Genomic DNA, 24,963 nt, shown 5'->3' on the forward strand with positions numbered 1-24,963 from the left:
CACCAAACTCATGCCTGTTAATGTGAGAGAAGAACAAATAATCAGCGTGAATTCTCTTTTGAAACTAGTATTTGACAAACCCGTCAAGATCAACCACAGAATGAATATAGAGTCTGCCTTACTTACTATACTTCAGATCTCAACACCAGGTAATACTGTCATGTAAATTAATGGTGCTCACCTTGTCGTTTAGAACATGCGAACTAGTTAGCTATAATATGCTCAGCTATGTTTACCGTTACATTACACTTGTCAATTTTGGCAACTCCATTGTGTTCATGGAGTCCTAGTGTTTCTAATAGGAACAAAGGTTAGCAACTTTAATCCATTTTGTAAAGGATTGGTTTTGATGTACTCGTTATTTTATTAGTGGGATGGTGATTAATATGTTTTTTATACTGTAATGTTGTACAGTTTTTATTAAAAACCTAAATAAAATGGTACAAACATGTATAGCTGAAATGTACATTGCTCAAATGTATATATCAGACCAAACAGACGTCACTAAAGGTATCTCAGTCATATTTTGGGTATTGTCATGCAATACCATAAATATGACACACATTTCACTCAATTAAATGAGGAAGAAAGCGGGTTACAGCTGTAACGTTTTAATGACTGTTAAATGCGAAAGTGTTTATGTGTGTTAAATGCGTGCTAAATCCAAACCATAAGTAGGTAAAATCAAAGTTATTCACAGCGTATTTTTTATTTTCAGATTGTTGCTCAAAAGTTGCGCTACTGAAGCAAAGAAAAATGGTGGATTTGAATGGGTGAGATTTATTCAGATATGTGTGTGTGTGTGTGTGTGTGTGCGTATGCGTGTGCGTGTGTGTGTGTGTGTCTATCTGTCTGATCTATTCACTATATTTTCGTCTTTATTATACCAGTGTATGCATACCCAGTGTGTTTGCAGCCATGTCTCAATGTTTGTAGCAGTTCATTATGTACGACATTACTGGGATGTAAAATCCAGTTTGGGCTACTACAAACATCATAAGTATATCATATAATCATCATACAATTTTAGTCATCAAAAAAGATGTGTTGGTCGTAAAACATGTTACAATGACAGCAAACACGGGACAATCCATTTAATCATGTATATTTCTTATGGTCAAAATAAATTAACAAAAACATGTAATGTATTTTTTAATAGATTATGTGTTTTATATTTAGGTATATAATTGGAAACATGTTTTTACACTTTCAGAAAAACGAAATGGTTACTGGAATTTCAGGTCTCTATAGCTGGTGTGATTCAGGATGCCTCAGAGCTAAATTCACTCACGGATATTCAGTGGGGTCTTCTGCAGACTATGATCAGCTATCAAATACAAGGCCAATACACATATACCATTGACAGGCTGGACAGAAGTCATCTTCTTGATCCCAGACATCGCATGTTATTTATCTTTGCTGCTCCTCTCCTAGAAAGTCAATTAGCAGACCTACAGAACGTTATTGAAAGTGGCCTATACGTAAATAATGGTAACATACCTATAAATTATTAAAAATATCTATATCAGAATACAGTGTAAAGAACAATTAGACAAAACATGATTGCAAATCTAATTGATGCAAATGTTTTCTACATCAAGTCGTGTTAATAGGAAAAAAGACACATTCGTCAGAATATCCAGCCAAATCTCCTAAGGCCGATTTCCTATGTCTAGGTTATCGGTGGGTTTTGGAAACATATGGTTTAAACCTAGGTTAAACCCTGGGTCATGTTTATTGTGCATTTGACATGTCTGGTTTTCAGTAATCCTAGTTTAACACTGGGTTACAATTGTATTGCTTGTTTAAACCTGCCCTTGGGGTGGTTTTTCGCTGGGTTTGCTCAAAGTAACTTTTCTTCATGGATAATTTCGGCAGCAAAATCGTGTTTTACGTTAGTATTGCATAGCCATAAAATGTGAACGCATTTTCAAAGATCATTTGAAGTCACGACAGAAGCGAATACAGGGTGGGGGTAGGGGGGGTTCGAACCCCTCCCCCTTTAGACAAGATGCCCTTTTGCCTTTTGTTTTTAGCACCACTGTATAATTAAATCTACCCCTTGACACAACAAAGTATTCACCATGTTCGTGGCGAATGAACAACAAAACGCCTGAAATATATAGAGGATAATAAACGAGATACCAGTTATTATGAAATTTATGTCCCGAGTCAAATAATGTTTAGTTGTCGCGAGCGAGTGACAAACGAAAAGTATTTCACTCGGGATATACATTTGATAATAACTGGTACCGAGTTTGTTATTCTATTTATTACCCCAGCTATGCTTTCTCTAAACGCCTGCATTTTAGACGCACATGCACGTACATGTAGGCAACAGAAACAATGTAAACCACTTTACACATTGTTCTGGGTATAGCTATAACTTTGCATTTTAATCACGTTCACAGATAATTTTCAAAAACAAAAGTTATCGTTATTCTGCTAAAATATAAATAATGATTTGCGTTAAAATGACATTTTGTTATAAATTTAACATTAAAACAGTCGTGAACGCAAACTCATTAAAGTACATGACGTCATTTGTGTGTGTTTGCCAAATCGTGATGATGTTATATTTAGTATTTATTACCTACGAGGTACAGCATAACGAGGGTCATATTTATCGTACGATTTCCCTCGTATGTCATAACTAAATCGTATGTCCTTCTGACATTGTCGTTTAACGATTGGCTGTTGTAAGAGTACATTTCTTTCTGATTGGCTGACACGACATTCCACAGATACGACTTTCTTCATTAATACATTTTTATTTCGAGTGTAAGCTGATCACATGCCGTAATGACAAATACGTGTTTTTAATTAATTTAATAAAACATTAATTGATTATTTATGATAACTTGTATTATATTACGATGTAGTTGTGACACATCAAACACTTAATTATGAATATAACGTTCACAACTGTTAGAAATCTATACTAAGGTCGACGAGTCACTTTTCGCACCCTTGTTTTATCTTCGTACATAATAAATGTAGCATATCTTACCGTAATTTCACTTGAAAGCCATATTTAGTACAATGTTTTAATCACAAGATTTTCTTCAAACACAATCTGCGGGTAACCCATGTAAAAAGCGTGGTTTTGTAAACAGGTAAAACACACACATGTGAAATGCACCACGGGTGTATGTCTTGGTCAAGTTTTTCAGCGTTTTACGTAAACTAGTGTTAAACCTAGGGTTTGATATAACCCGGTGTTACGAAACCCAGACATATGAAATCGGCCCCTAGAGTTTCGAATGGTTGTGGTGCTTTTGGGCTTGTTTGCCTATTATAACCACAAATAACCTTTATACCGAATTTTAGTTAGATAATGTTTGATGTTTATTTTATATTGATTTTGTAAGTCGAACCAAATAAAATGCAAAATATAAATTATAATCACTATTCATTTATGATAGTATTAAATTTATTATGAAAGATTTTATTTTATTTGTGATTTATAGTTTTTGATACCCATGTCATGTTTATTATAAATGAATAATACGTTTGATCATATATATTGTACATCATTTACGATTTCTACTAGTGTTTAATTTAATTAAATGAAATTAAAATATTTAAAAGGTATGCACAACTAACATCATTTTATTGCATATTTGGTGTCTTGTCACATTGTACAAATATGTATAAAATATTATTATACAACTAACAAGGAATTAAATACGTTTAGTTATATATTCAATGTTATTTGTTGGCGCTTGTGCAGAAAGTTATGCGGATTGTGGGTCTAGCCTTGGCGAGCGAAGTTTAAGTGGATTTAAATGATAATGAAAGAAAACCCCTTCCCCTGCACAGACATCTGTTTTTAAAGTTATATTTTAACAATTATTTTATTTTATGAAATTGTTATATAAGTAAACTTTAAATACATTTGCTATTAGTTTCAGTGATTGTGAATACCATACCTCAAGAGGAATTTGTCAACAAATGGGGGTAATTATACGTTTTGTTGTCTCCACCATTGAACATGCAGGTTAATAACTGAAAAGTGTCCAGGAACATTAATTAATAAGAAAAATGTCATTGTATTATTCACAGTAGTAAGACATTATTTCTATATTTACGACAACATTTAATATGCAAGTATTTGAATACATGAAACTTCAAACTATAAAACACATAAATTAAATTGTCTAACTGATAAATGTTTTACAGATAAATGCACCGAGTAATGTCATACATATAGAATACTAAACGACCTTAGCTGTCATACCATTTTTCTGAAACAGTGAACAGTTTTGTTATCTGACGAGTTTCATAAAAAATGGTATGACAGGCAAGCTAGTTTAGTGTTTTAATTATTACAAAACAACTGCAAACAAACAGCAACGTACAATTAAGCAGATGGTGAATCCTACTTCACGTTATTTTTCTACGAATTAAGTCAGCAAGTGATCTACGTCACATGTAAACTTAAACGACGTCACAATGGGCAACGATATGTTAGCAAAGTACAGTTTTGATTTTGGCGCGAAGCTTGCATTAATGTTCAGTTAATGAGGTGTTTAAATTTACAATAACTGTTGATAGGAGCAGCAAAGATTGAGCTGAGTGTATGTGCTACTGTCATTTTGTACATAGGGCCGTAAACAAAGAGTAGCAGTTTGACGATAGCCACTTGCCACAACATCGTTTTCGCTTCGTACACAATAGCACCAAATATAAAAGCCTATTTTAGTCAAGATATATTTCTGTAATATTACATTGATTATGTCAAATCTTTGATGAGACGTATATAATATTTATTACCCATATGGGCTAAAATATACGGGGTAATATTTTTTCGATCTCTGCACAGTGTGCAGATTACTTCTACAGCCACTGATTGGCTGGGTTAAAAATCACGACGTTTGGTTGATTGCTTGCTATGGCCGGAACTTCACTTTCATTCATATAATGTTTCCATTCATGAGTCAGATTACACATACGTTATACGATCTACACAGATTTACACAAAAAAATGGACTCATTTTGTTTCGTAAACATGAAATGGTATATTTTCATAAGCAGCGGCTTTAGTAATATATAAAAATAATTATTTACAAATGCAAATACAGTTGTATTATTTTGTACTGTAAACATTTGGCTGTGAAAAGAACGTCGTTAATATTATGACGTCACTTACATTACGTCATGTAATGCGCGTAAGATTATATGACGTAATGGCTGATGGCTTTGTTGTAAACTGCAGAGGAATTTTTACATTAAAAATCAGTTAAAATTGACAATGGGTAATAAAGAGAATAACCAACTCGCTACGAGGAGTTACGAATTATCTGTCCCTCGTAAATGAATGTTGTAAAACCCTCGCCAAAGGCTCGGGTTTACATTCATTCACTCGGGACAGATAATTCTAATTCCTCGTAGCTCGTTAGCTATTCTCTAAATCTATCTATCTATCTATCTATCTATCTATCTATCTATCTATCTATATTTATTTATTTATCATATAATATCTTACATTTTCAGTGCAATCAAAGTATGTGATATTTTTCAGATCACATACTTTAAGAATTTGATAACTTTGCAAATTAGATGTAAATTAGTCGAGGTCTCGGCACTAGGTTTATTTACATTTAAGCAAACGTATTTGGGTGCCACTCCATTTTTGACGTATGCGTTCATAGTTATCACATAAATACATTGCTTTCCAGCTTTCAGAAAACAAAAAAACGTTAGACATAACTTTATTTTGATGTAAGGACATCCAAAATGACGTCATTCGAGTTTGACGTCATTTCAAGGTAATTTCTAGACACGTTGCCTGAAATGAAAGATCCATCATTCATTGACAGCAATTGTTATAAAGGAAAACACAACTAGTGACAAAATGCAATATTATTTAATTCGCTACGGATTTGAGCTAAAGACATTAAAACAAGTAAAAATCTAAACCAAACACATAATTGATAATTAATCACAAGATGCACACCATTAAAACAATTTGAATATTTTTGCTACAGATTTGAGATGAATGCATTAAAACATACATCGCATACATCTTTAAAACAATTTGAATATTTTTGCTAAGGTTTTGAGATAAATACATTAAAACATACATAGATGCACATCATTAAAACAATTTGAATATTTTTGCTAAAGCTTTGAGATAAATACATTAAAACATACATAGATGCAAATCATTAAAACAATTTGAATATTTTTGCTACGGATTTGAGATAAATGCATTAAAACATACATCACATATATCATTAAAACATTTACAAACTAGCACTTCTACACATTTATTTATTTAGACAGGTCAGACTGGAGTGGTATCTGCTATTGCCCTTTACACCTGCCTTGTAGCACTTGCAGCGGTTTGATGAGCATCGTTTGCCACTAATAGCACAATTACATTTTGCGTAGCCCTGACCTCCACCCAATGACTTGTCTTTCACTGCATGTCTGAGTCCCACCTCAATGTCGGTACACATGTCACTTAAAGTATATAACTTTTGGATACATAATCAAACTGGTTCATGCTGTATCGTCCTTTAAGTAGTCCTGCGTGAACTGCAATGCAGTACAAGTCATTTTGATCTCGATCAACAATCACACCCATGATTACCATCAACATGCTCCAGACGACTTCGTTTGACCATGCGTTCTGCTTGTGCCATCTGACCATCAGCTGGTCGCTTACATTGGATATAGATGTTCTCTTGCTGCACTGAGAGTTGAGCTGGTTGTTCTAGATGTAAAATAAAACGTTGTTAAATATTTTGTTAAGTATTGATATTACATATATTAGTTTACTTTTTATTACATGAAAAACCACCGAGAGAAACATTTTGTCATCCATTAACCAAAAAACCTGTTATATTAACATATTATTAATAGTACTAATTGTGGAATAGTGGTGAACTATTTTTGTTGTGTATGAAAAAGTAATAATATGCACAAAGTACAGAGTAAAATTAATTTTAAAGTGGTTCATTTGAAAGTAATACTATACGGTGATAACATACATAGTGTGCCATATAGTGACGAACAGTGTGAACATACCTGACAAGGATTCGGGAACATCATTGGTGACGTTGACTGTGTCCTGCTCAGATTCATCAGATTCTGCAGCATCCATGCTGCAATGAGATCCTCTTCAGACACCATGCGTTTCAGAATGTCAGTTGGTAAGACAGAGGTACGCAATCCAATTCGTGCATCAGTACCGAATAAGGCCTTGTACGGTGTCTGTTTGATGCCAGAATGATAACTGCAGGTTTTCTGGAATTGAACAAATCGCAATCCCATAGGCCAGTCTGTTAAGTTGTTATCACTGAGCCATGCAATCAACATATCTTTCACATGACAGTTCAGCCGTTCAACGGATCATTGACTCTGAGAGTGCCGAGGCTTGCCGTGAACCATGAGGAGATCGGGCCACAGAACCTTGAGTTCTGTGATGACTTTGATGTGAAGCTTTTCGTCAGTGTTTTGTTTTTGGAGAATGTCTTTGTAGAGATTTTTATTTGAAATAAATTACATAATTTTAACTAATATTGCATTTTGTCACTAGGTGTGTTTACCTTTACAACAATTGCTGTCAATGAATGGTGGATCTTTCATTTCAGGCAATGTGTCTAGAAATTACCTTGAAAAGTCAGGCAATGTGTATATTGCCTGAAATATTTAGGCAATATACAGATTGCCTGAGTGAATCAGTTACTTTACAGATTGCCTGAAATTTTCAGGCATTCTACAGATTGCCTGGTTTTACACATTGACTGTAACATATATATATATATATATATATATATATATATATATATATATATATATATATATATATATATATATGTAAAGTATGAATTACTCGATATAAGCACAAATACATAATATATAGGCCCACTGTTGATTATTTAACTCAACACGTTACATAAAAAGGTATCACTGATTAAAAAAAGACAAGCAAGCACAAGTACATGCACATAATATATAATAGTGAATTATTTATAGTTATTATTATTATTTTTTTTTTTTGCTTGTACCGAAAGTGAAAAAAGAAATATGCAAATATTTATTTTTTTTAAAAAGAAGAAAAAATGTGCAATGTAGTTTGCGTACATTGTAGTTCAGGAACTGCGGACAATTTCGTCCAGATAAAAACTTACAGAAATTAGCGACGTTGAATCGTTTTAATTTAATATGACGGAAATTGGGCGCCATGTTATAATTGTTGAAGTTAACACATCTTTACTTTTTTCAATTTTGACAACTGGGACGAAAGATACTTAAAATGTGTATTCTCTCGGCGGATTAATCACTGGTCAGCCCCTATTTATGGGATGTTACAATTTCTACGGTCCCGGCAAGAAATTCGCGGGTTCTGTACAGGATCCGAACAGCACCTATAATCCATGCAACCATGTCCGGTTTAAGGGAATCGAATGCTGTGATTGGCCGAAATACTTTACGGGTCATTAGGATTACCAGCAATGTGCGGAAACGTACCATTAAAAATTCGAAATCGGTAACATCGAATAATCGTCCCATTCCTACCTGTCAGCGCTTGCCAATAGTACACTAGTTAGATATTGAGTAATTGTTATGGTATGAATAATATCGTACACAGGTGTGTAATAATATACACTATGATGAATGATATATTAAAGTCAAAGATGTGCATGGTCCTCTTTTTAAAATGGAATACCCATTGCTATTTCATCAAAGACTACGACTTGATAAGAAAAACGCACGTATCAGCTCTTATAATGGTGCGTTGTGCTTTAAAGATTAATATTTTATCTTTGATCTAACATTCCGTTATTTGACATCTGCATATTAAATGATATTGCACTGTATAATATTATGTAACTTTGGTATTTATTCCAGTGAGCTCTGTCCTGTGCTAGTTTTGATTTAGTAAACTAGTTTGGAGTGGCAGTCCCCTTTGTGGCGGTGCCAGTAGTACGTATCGTCCAGTAAAGAATCGCCTCCTATAGACGAGATAGAGATTCATGGAATCAACCACTATTTTGACAAATGCCCATTCAACTATCCATTGTGCAGAGATACGGTCTTGTTCGCAGATAATAGTTTTGTCATTCAAATTTGCACAACACATACATAGCATACCAACAACGCTTCAAATATTTTTAAAATATTTTTAATTACAATTTACATGTTAAACCATTTCAGTGTCTCTGTCTGGAAAATAGACGTGTATCCTTATTCCAATCGTACTGGTGCCAGCATAACTCCTTACATCCCTGGCTGGGGATTTGACGGTCGATTACTGAATCTAACAACAATGATGAAAGCGATCAGAGACCTGCCATTCGTTGGACCACCAGGCAACAACAGACTGCTGGACCTTCATGAAGATGATCTCACGTCATACAGTAGTAGTCTCGAGTTCTATGTTAATGTGGCCATCTTACAATCCAACATCTATGACCTAAAATCTCAACTAACATACATATGGAAGCAGACGATACAAGGTATTAATTATCTAGGTATTATTACGATACTAATATATAATATATAGTTTACGAATACTTGACAAATTAATTCAGACGTTCTGGTCCGATTTTCCTCGAGTTATATTTGATTAGCAAATTTTAAACACTCATGATTTTTTTGGGGTAAATTGTGTCCAGTGACGTATTCATAAATCGTGCATGCGGTGGGTTTTCTTTTTTCTTTTTGTATTGTTTACCATATAAAAAGAAAATGTCGAATGTACTATTAACCCATAATTTTGTTCAATATATACTCTTCTACAAAAGAAACTTGACATTGGTAACAATAATGCTGTAGGATTATTTTTACAGAAGACAATCAAGAAAGTGAGCGTATGGTGATGCAAAGCTCTACACTGTAGGTAACACACTAATGCCAAGCACATCAGCAGTGATTCAAACAGATCGCATAACGACACTGTAGGTAACACACTAATGCCAAGCACATCAGCAGTGATTCAAACAGACAGCATAACGACACTGTAGGTAACGCAATAATCCCAATCACATCAGCAGTGATTCAGACAGACTGCATAACGACACTGTAGGTAACACACTAACGCCAAGCACATCAGCAGTGATTCAAACAGACCGCATACCGACACTGTAGGTAACACAATAATGCCAAGCACATCAGCAGTGATTCAAACAGACCGCATAACGACACTGTAGGTAACACACTAATGCCAAGCACATCAGCAGTGATTCAAACAGACCGCATAGCGACACTGTAGGTAAGGCACTAATGCCAAGCTCATCAGCAGTGATTCAAACAGACCGCATAACGACACTGTAGGTAACACACTAATGCCAAGCACATCAGCAGTGATTCAAACAGACCGCATAACGACACTGTAGGTAACACACTAATGCCAAGCACATCAGCAGTGATTCAAACAGACCGCATAACGACACTGTAGGTAACACACTAATGCCAAGCACATCAGCAGTGATTCAAACAGACCGCATAACGACACTGTAGGTAACACACTAACGCCAATCGCATCAGTAGTGATTCAAACAGAATGCATAACGACACTGTAGGTAACACACTAATGCCAAGCACATCAGCAGTGATTCAAACAGACCGCATAGCGACACTGTAGGTAACACACTAACGCCAAGCGCATCAGTAGTGATTCAAACAGACTGCATAACGACACTGTAGGTAACACACCAAGCACATCAGCAGTGATTCAAACAGACCGCATACCGACACTGTAGGTAACACACTAATGCCAAGCACATCAGCAGTGATTCAAACAGACCGCATAGCGACACTGTAGGTAACACACTAACGCCAAGCGCATCTGTAGTGATTCAAACAGACTGCATACCGACGCTGTAGGTAACACACTAATGCCAAGCACATCAGCAGTGATTCAAACAGACCGCATAGCAACACTGTAGGTAACACACTAATGCCACGCACACCAGCAGTGATTCAAACAGACCGCATAACGACACTGTAGGTAACACACTAATGCCAAGCACATCAGCAGTGATTCAAACAGACGGCATACCGACACTGTACGTAACACACTAATGCCAAGCACATCAGCAGTGATTCAAACAGACGACATAGCGAAACTGTACGTAACACACTAATGCCAAGCACATCAGCAGTGATTCAAACAGACAGCATAGCGACACTGTAGGTAACACACTAATGCCAAGCGCATCAGTAGTGATTCAAACAGACTGCATAACGACACTGTAGGTAACACACCAAGCACATCAGCAGTGATTCAAACAGACTGCATACCGACACTGTAGGTAACACACTAATGCCAAGCACATCAGCAGTGATTCAAAGAGACCGCATACCGACACTGTAGGTAACACACTAATGCCAAGCACATCAGCAGTGATTCAAACAGACCGCATAGCCACACTGTAGGTAATACACTAATGCCAAGCACATCAGCAGTGATTCAAACAGACCGCATACCGACACTGTAGGTAACACACTAATGCCAAGCACATCAGCAGTGATTCAAACAGACCGCATACCGACACTGTAGGTAACACACTAATGCCAAGCACATCAGCAGTGATTCAAACAGACCGCATAGCGACACTGTAGGTAACACACTAATGCCAAGCACATCAGCAGTGATTCAAACAGACCGCATACCGACACTGTAGGTAACACACTAATGCCAAGCACATCAGCAGTGATTCAAACAGACCGCATAGCGACACTGTAGGTAACACACTAATGCCAAGCGCATCAGTAGTGATTCAAACAGACTGCATAACGACACTGTAGGTAACACACCAAGCACATCAGCAGTGATTCAAACAGACTGCATAAAGACACTGTAGGTAACACACTAATGCCAAGCACATCAGCAGTGATTCAAACAGATCGCATAACGACACTGTAGGTAACACACTAATGCCAAGCACATCAGCAGTGATTCAAACAGACAGCATAACGACACTGTAGGTAACACACTAATGCCAAGCACATCAGCAGTGATTCAAACAGACTGCATAACGACACTGTAGGTAACACACTAATGCCAAGCACATCAGCAGTGATTCAAACAGACTGCATAACGACACTGTAGGTAACACACTAATGCCAAGCACATCAGCAGTGATTCAAACAGACCGCATACCGACACTGTAGGTAACACACTAATGCCAAGCACATCAGCAGTGATTCAAACAGACCGCATAGCGACACTGTAGGTAACACACTAATGCCAAGCACATCAGCAGTGATTCAAACAGACCGCATAGCGACACTGTAGGTAACACACTAATGCCAAGCACATCAGCAGTGATTCAAACAGACCGCATAACGACACTGTAGGTAACACACTAATGCCAAGCACATCAGCAGTGATTCAAACAGACCGCATAACGACACTGTAGGTAACACACTAATGCCAAGCACATCAGCAGTGATTCAAACAGACCGCATAACGACACTGTAGGTAACACACTAATGCCAAGCACATCAGCAGTGATTCAAACAGACAGCATAACGACACTGTAGGTAACGCAATAATCCCAAACACACTAATGCCAAGCACATCAGCAGTGATTCAAACAGACTGCATAACGACACTGTAGGTAACACACTAATGCCAAGCACATCAGCAGTGATTCAAACAGACTGCATAACGACACTGTAGGTAACACACTAATGCCAAGCACATCAGCAGTGATTCAAACAGACCGCATAGCGACACTGTAGGTAACACACTAATGCCAAGCGCATCAGTAGTGATTCAAACAGACTGCATAACGACACTGTAGGTAACACACCAAGCACATCAGCAGTGATTCAAACAGACCGCATACCGACACTGTAGGTAACACACTAATGCCAAGCACATCAGCAGTGATTCAAACAGACCGCATAGCGACACTGTAGGTAACACACTAATGCCAAGCACATCAGCAGTGATTCAAACAGACTGCATAACGACACTGTAGGTAACACACCAAGCACATCAGCAGTGATTCAAACAGACTGCATACCGACACTGTAGGTAACACACTAATGCCAAGCACATCAGCAGTGATTCAAACAGACCGCATAGCGACACTGTAGGTAACACACTAATGCCAAGCACATCAGCAGTGATTCAAACAGACCGCATAACGACACTGTAGGTAACACACTAATGCCAAGCACATCAGCAGTGATTCAAACAGACCGCATACCGACACTGTAGGTAACACACTAATGCCAAGCACATCAGCAGTGATTCAAACAGACCGCATAGCGACACTGTAGGTAACACACTAATGCCAAGCACATCAGCAGTGATTCAAACAGACCGCATAGCGACACTGTAGGTAACACACTAATGCCAAGCACATCAGCAGTGATTCAAACAGACTGCATAACGACACTGTAGGTAACACACTAATGCCAAGCACATCAGCAGTGATTCAAACAGACTGCATACCGACACTGTAGGTAACACACTAATGCCAAGCACATCAGCAGTGATTCAAACAGACCGCATAGCGACACTGTAGGTAACACACTAATGCCAAGCACATCAGCAGTGATTCAAACAGACCGCATAGCGACACTGTAGGTAACACACTAATGCCAAGCACATCAGCAGTGATTCAAACAGACTGCATACCGACACTGTAGGTAACACACTAATGCCAAGCACATCAGCAGTGATTCAAACAGACCGCATAGCGACACTGTAGGTAACACACTAATGCCAAGCACATCAGCAGTGATTCAAACAGACTGCATAACGACACTGTAGGTAACACACTAATGCGAAGCACATCAGCAGTGATTCAAACAGACCGCATAGCGACACTGTAGGTAACACACTAATGCCAAGCACATCAGCAGTGATTCAAACAGACTGCATAACGACACTGTAGGTAACACACTAATGCCAAGCACATCAGCAGTGATTCAAACAGACTGCATAACGACACTGTAGGTAACACACTAATGCCAAGCAGCACATCAGCAGTGATTCAAACAGACAGACGCATAACGACACTGTAGGTAACACACTAATGCCAAGCACATCAGCAGTGATTCAAACAGACCGCATAACGACACTGTAGGTAACACACTAATGCCAAGCACATCAGCAGTGATTCAAACAGACCATAACGCATAGGTAACGACACTGTAGGTAACGACACTAAACACACTGCCAAGCACATCAGCAGTGATTCAAACAGACCGCATAACGACACTGTAGGTAACACACTAATGCCAAGCACATCAGCAGTGATTCAAACAGACCGCATAACGACACTGTAGGTAACACACTAATGCCAAGCACATCAGCAGTGATTCAAACAGACCGCATAACGACACTGTAGGTAACACACTAATGCCAAGCACATCAGCAGTGATTCAAACAGACTGCATAACGACACTGTAGGTAACACACTAATGCCAAGCACATCAGCAGTGATTCAAACAGACACTGTAGGTAACATAACGACACTGTAGGTAACACACTAATGCCAAGCACATCAGCAGTGATTCAAACAGACCGCATAGCGACACTGTAGGTAACACACTAATGCCAAGCACATCAGCAGTGATTCAAACAGACTGCATAACGACACTGTAGGTAACACACTAATGCCAAGCACATCAGCAGTGATTCAAACAGACCGCATACCGACACTGTAGGTAACACACTAATGCCAAGCACATCAGCAGTGATTCAAACAGACCGCATAGCGACACTGTAGGTAACACACTAATGTAACACACTAATGCCAAGCACATCAGCAGTGATTCAAACAGACTGCATAGGTAACGACACTGTAGGTAACACACTAATGCCAAGCACATCAGCAGTGATTCAAACAGACCGCATAGCGACACTGTAGGTAACACACTAATGCCAAGCACATCAGCAGTGATTCAAACAGACCGCATAACGACACTGTAGGTAACACACTAATGCCAAGCACATCAGCAGTGATTCAAACAGACCGCATACCGACACTGTAGGTAACACACTAATGCCAAGCACATCAGCAGTGATTCAAACAGACCGCATAGCGACACTGTAGGTAACACACTAATGCCAAGCACATCAGCAGTGATTCAAACAGACCGCATAGCGACACTGTAGGTAACACACTAATGCCAAGCACATCAGCAGTGATTCAAACAGACTGCATAACGACACTGTAGGTAACACACTAATGCGAAGCACATCAGCAGTGATTCAAACAGACCGCATAGGTAACCGACACTGTAGGTAACACACTAATGCCAAGCACATCAGCAGTGATTCAAACAGACCGCATAGCGACACTGTAGGTAACACACTAATGCCAAGCACATCAGCAGTGATTCAAACAGACCATAACGCATAGGTAACACGACACTGTAGGTAACACACTAATGCCAAGCACATCAGCAGTGATTCAAACAGACGCATAACGACACTGTAGGTAACACACTAATGCCAAGCATAGCAGTGATTCGACACTGTAGGTAACACACTAATGCCAAGCACATCAGCAGTGATTCAAACAGACCGCATAACGACACTGTAGGTAACACACTAATGCCAAGCACATCAGCAGTGATTCAAACAGACCGCATAACGACACTGTAGGTAACACACTAATGCCAAGCACATCAGCAGTGATTCAAACAGACCGCATAACGACACTGTAGGTAACACACTAATGCCAAGCACATCAGCAGTGATTCAAACAGACCGCATAACGACACTGTAGGTAACACACTAATGCCAAGCACATCAGCAGTGATTCAAACAGACTGCATAACGACACTGTAGGTAACACACTAATGCGAAGCACATCAGCAGTGATTCAAACAGACCGCATAACGACACTGTAGGTAACAGCTAATGCCAAGCACATCAGCAGTGATTCAAACAGACCGCATAACGACACTGTAGGTAACACACTAATGCCAAGCACATCAGCAGTGATTCAAACAGACCGCATAACGACACTGTAGGTAACACACTAATGCCAAGCACATCAGCAGTGATTCAAACAGACCGCATAACGACACTGTAGGTAACACACTGTCAGCAGTGATTCAAACAGACTGCATAATGTAGGTAACACACTAATGCAAGCACATCAGCAGTGATTCAAACAGACCGCATAACGACACTGTAGGTAACACACTAATGCCAAGCACATCAGCAGTGATTCAAACAGACCGCATAACGACACTGTAGGTAACACACTAATGCCAAGCACATCAGCAGTGATTCAAACAGACCGCATAACGACACTGTAGGTAACGCAATAATCCCAAACACATCAGCAGTGATTCAAACAGACTGCATAACGAAAAACAGACCGCATAACGACACTGTAGGTAACACACTAATGCCAAGCACATCAGCAGTGATTCAAACAGACCGCATAGCGACACTGTAGGTAACACACTAATGCCAAGCACATCAGCAGTGATTCAAACAGACCGCATAACGACACTGTAGGTAACACACTAATGCCAAGCACATCAGACACACTGTAGGTAACACACACACTAATGCCAAGCACATCAGCAGTGATTCAAACAGACTGCATAACGACACTGTAGGTAACACACTAATGCCAAGCACATCAGCAGTGATTCAAACAGACCGCATAGCGACACTGTAGGTAACACACTAATGCCAAGCACATCAGCAGTGATTCAAACAGACCGCATAACGACACTGTAGGTAACACACTAATGCCAAGCACATCAGCAGTGATTCAAACAGACCGCATAACGACACTGTAGGTAACACACTAATGCCAAGCACATCAGCAGTGATTCAAACAGACCGCATAACGCACTGTAGGTAACACACTATCAGCGACACTGTAGGTAACACACTAATGCCAAGCACATCAGCAGTGATTCAAACAGACCGCATAGCGACACTGTAGGTAACACACTAATGCCAAGCACATCAGCAGTGATTCAAACAGACCGCATAACGACACTGTAGGTAACACACTAATGCCAAGCACATCAGCAGTGATTCAAACAGACCGCATAACGACACTGTAGGTAACACACTAATGCCAAGCACATCAGCAGTGATTCAAACAGACCGCATAACGACACTGTAGGTAACACACTAATCAGCCAAGCACATCAGCAGTGATTCAAACAGACCGCATAGCGACACTGTAGGTAACACACTAATGCCAAGCACATCAGCAGTGATTCAAACAGACCGCATAACGACACTGTAGGTAACACAATGCCAAGCACATCAGCAGTGATTCAAACAGACCGCATAGTGATTCAAACAGACATCAGCAGTGATTCAAACAGACCGCATAACGACACTGTAGGTAACACACTAATGCCAAGCACATCAGCAGTGATTCAAACAGACCGCATAGCGACACTGTAGGTAACACACTAATGCCAAGCACATCAGCAGTGATTCAAACAGACCGCATAGTGTAGGTAACACACTAATGCCAAGCACATCAGCAGTGATTCAAACAGACCGCATACCGACACTGTAGGTAACACACTAATGCCAAGCACATCAGCAGTGATTCAAACAGACCGCATAACGACACTGTAGGTAACACACTAATGCCAAGCACATCAGCAGTGATTCAAACAGCACATCAGCATATTCAAACAGACCGCATACACACTGTAGGTAACACACTAATGCCAAGCACATCAGCAGTGATTCAAACAGACCGCATAGCGACACTGTAGGTAACACACTAATGCCAAGCACATCAGCAGTGATTCAAACAGACCGCATAACGACACTGTAGGTAACTCACTAATGCCAAGCACATCAGCAGTGATTCAAACAGACCGCATAGCGACACTGTAGGTAACACACTAATGCCAAGCACATCACAGTGATTCAAACAGACTGCATACCGACACTGTAGGTAACACACTAATGCCAAGCACATCAGCAGTGATTCAAACAGACAGACACTGCATAATGCCAAGCACATCAGTGATTCAAACAGACTGCATAACGACACTGTAAACACACTAATGCCAAGCACATCAGCAGTGATTCAAACAGACCGCATACCGACACTGTAGGTAACACACTAATGCCAAGCACATCAGCAGTGATTCAAACAGACCGCATAGCGACACTGTAGGTAACACACTAATGCCAAGCACATCAGCAGTGATTCAAACAGACCGCATAGCGACACTGTAGGTAACACACTAATGCCAAGCACATCAGCAGTGATTCAAACAGACCGCATATTCACGACACTGTAGGTAACACACTAATGCCAAGCACATCAGCAGTGATTCAAACAGACCGCATAACGACACTGTAGGTAACACACTAATGCCAAGCACATCAGCAGTGATTCAAACAGACCGCATAACGACACTGTAGGTAACACACTAATGCCAAGCACATCAGCAGTGATTCAAACAGACCGCATAACGACACTGACACTGTAGGTAACACACTAATGCCAAACACATCAGCAGTGATTCAAACAGACCGCATAGCGACACTGTAGGTAACACACTAATGCCAAGCACATCAGCAGTGATTCAAACAGACCGCATAGCGACACTGTAGGTAACACACTAATGCCAAGCACATCAGCAGTGATTCAAACAGACCGCATAACGACACTGTAGGTAACACAGTAACGCCAATCGCATCAGTAGTGATTCAAACAGACTGCATAACGACACTGTAGGTAACACACCAAGCACATCAGCAGTGATTCAAACAGACTGCATACCGACACTGCAGGTAACACACTAATGCCAAGCACATCAGCAGTGATTCAAACAGACCGCATAGCGACACTGTAGGTAACACACTAATGTCAAGCACATCAGCAGTGATTCAAACAGACCGCATAGCGACACTGTAGGTAACACACTAATGGGAGGGGCAACTCAACAAGCTGTGGCAAGGCACTTTGGCTTCTCCAGACGCACCATCTCTGCTTTATGGGCACGATACAACACTCCTCAAAGTGTAAATGACAGGCCAAGGTCAGGTCGTCCTAGAGTAACTAGCGCCGCTCAAGATCGACACATCCGGGTGTGTCATCTTCGAAATGGAATCACAAAAGCAACAACCACAGCAACACAAATCCCTACACTACGCAGAATTTCTGACCAGGCAGTTCGTAATCAACTGAGGTAGGCAGGAATTTCCCCTAGAAGACCAGTGCGACGTAACGTATGGACCTCACTCACGTCACTTAGCGGAGCGTCTGCAGTGGTGCCAGTAGAGGGTGAGATGGACATGTGCCAGGTGGAGGACTGTTTTGTTCTCAGATGAGTCTCATTTTCTCCTGTCACGTGCTGAGGGACACACACGTGTCTATAGACGTCGAGGAGAACGTTATGCTCCAAACTGCATGCAACAAGTCGACCGTTTTGGTGGTGGCAGTGTCATGGTGTCGGCAGGAACCTACCATGATGGTAGGACGGCTTTTGTGCATGTGGCAGGTGCACTGGCGGGCATCAGATATCGAGATGAGATCCTGCAGCATCACATCATTCCGCACATGAACATCAATGGTGGAATGTTTCAGCATGACAATGCCAGACCACATGTTGCACGTGTTAGTCAGGAGTTTCTGCAGCGCTACAACGTCCAGGCATTACCTTGGTCTGCCCGTTCGTCGGATTTAAACCCAATAGAACATCTATGGGATGCACTGGATCAGCGTGTGCGCCGGAGGAATCCACCACCCCAACTTCTTACGGCACTGCAGCATGAGTGGCAGAACATTCCACATGAGTCTCCGTTGTCAAGCTGTCATCAGGGCTCGTGGTGGTCATAACCGATACTGACATTTAGCCTTAATTTGATATTTGTTTGTAATGGAAGTTTAAAAATAAAATACGGATAATGAACACTAATTACTTAAAAAAAAAAAAAATCATTTAATTTCAAGAATGTCCGGTACAATGATATTACATGAAAATCAATGAAAACATGATACTGTACACTTCAGCTCCTGTATTATACAAGCTATTTTATTAATTTCAGCTGTTACTGACATGGCAAATATCAATACGAAAGTAGTGCGGCAGGAAGAATGCATTGATATGGATGGGTATGTACTGATGCAAAGTTAATAAAATTAATTACCGTACAGCGTCGTCATCATCATCATCATCATCATCATCATCATTATTATCATATCCAATATGAATCATCACAAATAGCATCACTGTCATAATATATATATATATATATATATATATATATATATATATATATATATATATATATATATATATATATATATATATATTGGACAGAAGACAGGACAGGTAGGGTTTGAAATACCGGTTTTATAGAAGATGAATTGTATTTCATCGTTGTGTGCCCTGTTATACGTAGGGGACTTAAGATGATTTTCTCCACCAGACTATTGTTATAAATCCTCTACTTGAGAATATTGTGCACTTTTTTCAGTCAACAAAATACTTAACCATGACAAATCTAGCTATACGCATTAAGAAAGTAATGGACATACTTAACGAAATGCTGCAGTATTAGTATTAATATAGAATGTATGAAAAAATAAATGTATTTGTGTATCTAGTTATACATGCATGTATATAAATAGAGGACTCATCACGAGTATTTTTTAATATGGAAAATATCAATAGAGTGCTATACATTTTTAGTAAATCACAGTACTATAGGTTGCATAGTACCAAAGAAGAGAGTACCGTGTCAAAGTTCGACGTGCACCGTCAAATATTTACAGAGTAAAAGCAGCTGTGGGTGTGATTGGTAGTGATATGTGACATTGATTATTTGTGCAAATACTATTATCCATTGACAATAAATAAATACACTTTTATTTGTTATACAGTTGTTATGCAGTATATACCAGGGGTTGAAACTAATGCGGGGTACCCCCAAAAATGGAACTGCAATTTTCAGCAAAAATGACGGTTGCTATTAAAAACATAAATTAAATCTCTTAAATGATACGTGACCCCCCATTTTCTTGCAGCTAGATTAGATGTGAGGTGCCACACTTTCTATTGCTGTACTTCCTGGGTGTGTTGAAACGCTGCTTATATCAGTTTTATTAGTAAACGTTAACATTATCGGCAATAGGAATTGATTTGGTCTAATGGAACCTATAGCATATATTCACTATATTATCATTATTTTATATTGTGTGCCATTTACTGTTATTTGACAGACATAATTGCTTAATTAGGTTACACTCAGGCATGGGAGTTCATAATGACCTTGACCTTGGCATTAATTTACTGTGCACTGCTGAGAATAGAGTTTGAAAAAAAGTCTGTGCTGACCAATTGGAGATTTTGGCCCATATTTTTTACTTAAAATATTTTAAAGCTTATTTATCCAAGGTGATGGACATGTCATATAACACTAATCTTATTTAGGATAATAAGTCTAGGCAAGATGAAATAAGCTATTAGTAATAATTTATTTTTAGTTAAAAAATAATGTTAGCTGATATTAGGTTAAGCTTTTAGATCTCCATTAACAATGTGTATTTGAATGCAATTGGCTTTGGAATGACTATATTTAAATAACCTGATTTCTGCTGTAATTTTAACATACTTTTTAGGTTGGTGAATTATGTTTTAGGCAAATATGGGAGTTTTTACAATTGTTTTTGTGACTTTGGCAAAAACATTAAAATCTACAGAAGTGGGTTCTGTGTACCCATTTTGCATTCTCTTCTTTATTTGTACACAAATATAAGCTTGGTAATGATAGCTTTAGGTCAGTTCATTAAATCTTGTCCATATATTCAGTGAGTTTTCTATAGTAAAGGGTATTTGAAGTATATACCAAGTACAAGAGTAATTTTGACACATTTGTTAATCTACCTAGGAGTGTGTTAGTATTATCTTCCACTATTACCACACTTGTAAAGCTATATTTTCCAATATTACTGTGTAAATGGTGTGTTACATTACAGATTGTAGTAATGCATACGATATAAATATTATATTCAGTAAAAACAGAAAATAATTAAAGAAAAATGACTTTCGCACTCTTTTGATGGATTGAATGTGCTTTTTTTATGACAAATAAAAAATAAAGATGTAAAACCCTAACGATAACTCTAGATATGATACATGTCTGTAAGCACCAATCACTGGAGATTATTAATAAAATATCAACTGATATATTTGTAGCTGTCAGTGGATTTAATAATGCATATATAAAAACCAACTAGGCTGATGGGTTTGAAAATATTGCATTCAGTGATTTGACATCCAAGCATAGTCCATACCTTGGGTGTTTACCCCACCATGATGTATACCACATTAATTTATTACTATTTGTGGATGCATTGGTGTTCATTTCGGATACCACATGTAATATGCTTTTTTTTCTAGTGAAGTTCTTATCATATGCCCATTAAAGTCTTTCAAAACACAGGGTCACTGCAATAAATGAGTTTTAAGGTAATTATGTATTGGAAATGAGAGACTCTGACTATGCATGCACACAATTCATATACAACTAAGCATACACAACCAACCCATAGTATGTATCTTCAAGAGTAGTATTTTTATTTATTATTTGTTTTAAATATGATACATTGCATTTGTATACAACTTTGCATAACACTGATGCTTCCTGAGGTGTACATTAAATCAGGTTGCACTGTAGGAACAACACTTTCAATTATGTTGTCACATCATATCAGAACACAGAAGATCCTGATAGTCATGAAAACACCCAATTGGACACTTTTTGAAAAATATATTTTGTTGATATAGGTTGCATAGTACCAAAGAAGAGAGTACCGTGTCAAAGTTCGACGTGCACCGTCAAATATTTACGGAGTAAAAGCAGCTGTGGGTGTGATTGGTAGTAATATGTGACATTGATTATTTGTGCAAATACTATTATCCATTGACAATAAATAAATACACTTTTATTTGTTATACAGTTGTTATGCAGTATATACCAGAGGTTGAAACTAATGCGGGGTACCCCCAAAAATGGAACTGCAATTTTCAGCAAAAAGTACGGTTGCTATTAAAAACATAAATTAAATCTCTTAAATGATACGTGACCCCCCATTTTCTTGCAGCTAGATTAGATGTGAGGTGCCACACTTTCTATTGCTGTACTTCCTGGGTGTGTTGAAACGCTGCTTATATCCGTTTTATTAGTAAACGTTAACATTATCGGCAATAGGAATTGATTTGGTCTAATGGAACCTAAAGTCGCCGCCATCGGTAATATGACGTCATCACGATTAGCACAAATTAGTTTGACGTCACGCATTTTAACTAAATCTTTGAAAACGTTACGATCATGTACATAGGTGTTGTTGGCTTGTAAGCAAATGACCCATCCACAGCAACACATTACCTAGAGACATTGCAAATTTGCATACCATTATTAACTGGGTTAATACACTAAAATTATCACATGGGTTTATGACATGAATATCATGGGTAAGTTATAGGATAAAGTGAAATATTAGTATTTCGATATATACAGTATGGACACTATAATGTATGACATGTTTGCATATACAGGGATATGACAATTTGTTAAAAATCCGATTTTGGCTCTCAGTTTTATCTAAAATGGTTTTATAATACTAAACTGGAATATATGCCATATTTGCAACGGAGCAAAAGAAATGGAAAAGTACTACATGTACTTGTTTATATACTGTGAAACTTGAATGTATACGATGTTATATATGAAGAGTTCAGGCGCAAAACGCGATATATCCATTTTTAATTTTCAGTAAAAATGCTTTTTTTAATTGGCGTATATCGCGTTTTGATAAACAAAAACGGGATTTACCCAATACAATTTCATGAGGATCAATCACGTTTTGCAGCAAAACAGCGGGCCCACGATTAGCCCTTACTGACATACAATAATGGCTTTAACTAAAAAATAGATACAACATGGTTTATATCGCGTTTTGCGCCTGAACTCTTCATATATATATCATCTAAATGTGTATGTATGTCATGTGTGCAACTGAGTAAAATAGATGTACTGTGGGCTGGATGCTTTATACATGCAGGTAAATAAAACACTTTTGTATTGTATTTGTATTTGTTTTGCATTACATGTTCATTGTTGGTTTTATTTTTAATAGTAAATCTCTGTCTAACAAATGATACCATTTCGTTTTTTGATACCCAAATAGTGAAAAGCAACTGTGCTTATAAAATTCGGGTAATTAAGTTTAGTTTTGCATCTATATTGTTAGCAGTGCATATTACACATGCTAGTTCTATAAATACAATAATAATAAACCAGTAAATGATTTAGTGCTTAAAATTTAATGGTAGCCATTTTCTAAATAATATTTAAAACAGAGCAACAATTACTTCAATACTTATACATTGATCATGACATTAAACAAACGTCGTCATATATGCATTTAACATCGTCATTTATTGTTTGGTTTTTTTTCCAGTAAAATGTTGACAAAAGTGGAATACACGGTATCCACGAATGGAATAACCTTGCTCCCACAGACTTTGCCAGAAATAAACAGCACCCGTCTTCAGGAAATGTTGACGAATATATCACCAAGCAACAGACAATACACACTGATTACAACACAGTCTGAAATATCTGCCTATGACAAACTATTTTGGCTGTATCTCCAACAACCCGTGTTTGCATCCGATATCGGGATTTTCCGACATTACCTGCAGGGTATCTGGCGCAGAAAGAAAGGTAAATAATCAAACATATTTTATTAGTTAAGAATTTAGTAAACCATCCACACGAACAAAAGTACTCGAAAAATGTTTCTGTCTATCTATCTATCTGTTTCTCTATCTATCTATCTATCTATCTATCTGAATGTGTCTCACTCTTTGACTTTTTACATTCTCACTCTTTGACTTTTTACATTAATATACTCAACAACGAAAGTTTAGCAAATATCTTTTATGACGTCTAAATTGGCCATGGTTGAATAAACGTAAAAGAAAACCAGGTCCTCCTGCTGTGTTACGGCAAAGGTTGAT

General features: G+C 38.2%; 2 protein-coding genes across 2 annotated transcripts in view; both read left to right on the forward strand.

The window, feature by feature from the left end:
• Positions 1-10: 10 nt before the first annotated feature.
• LOC121374843 lies at positions 11-4,018 on the forward strand. The gene is made up of 4 exons (XM_041501953.1): positions 11-149; positions 719-773; positions 1,214-1,491; positions 3,909-4,018. Exons 1-4 carry the CDS (start codon positions 11-13, stop codon positions 3,962-3,964), a joined length of 528 nt encoding a protein of 175 aa, XP_041357887.1. The 3' UTR covers positions 3,965-4,018.
• A 3,317-nt stretch (positions 4,019-7,335) lies between these two features.
• Positions 7,336-24,963, forward strand: part of LOC121374844 — a 53,858-nt gene continuing 36,230 nt past the window's right edge. The window contains exons 1-4 of the mRNA XM_041501954.1: positions 7,336-7,466; positions 9,169-9,470; positions 19,982-20,048; positions 24,402-24,667. Of these exons, the coding sequence (XP_041357888.1) occupies positions 7,336-7,466; positions 9,169-9,470; positions 19,982-20,048; positions 24,402-24,667 (766 nt within the window). The remainder of the gene's footprint in view (positions 7,467-9,168; positions 9,471-19,981; positions 20,049-24,401; positions 24,668-24,963) is intronic.

The sequence above is a fragment of the Gigantopelta aegis genome, chromosome 6 (assembly GCF_016097555.1).
Source record: "Gigantopelta aegis isolate Gae_Host chromosome 6, Gae_host_genome, whole genome shotgun sequence".
In the NCBI taxonomy this organism is placed as follows: Eukaryota; Metazoa; Mollusca; class Gastropoda; order Neomphalida; family Peltospiridae; genus Gigantopelta; species Gigantopelta aegis.

Bases quoted from the DNA above. Each gene is read 5' to 3' on its own strand.
- LOC121374843 (XM_041501953.1), top strand. From the start codon at position 11: ATGCCTGTTAATGTGAGAGAAGAACAAATAATCAGCGTGAATTCTCTT. The intron at 774-1,213 runs GTGAGATTTATT...TTACACTTTCAG, and splicing joins AAAATGGTGGATTTGAATGG to AAAAACGAAATGGTTACTGG. The intron at 1,492-3,908 runs GTAACATACCTA...ATTTGCTATTAG, and splicing joins TGGCCTATACGTAAATAATG to TTTCAGTGATTGTGAATACC.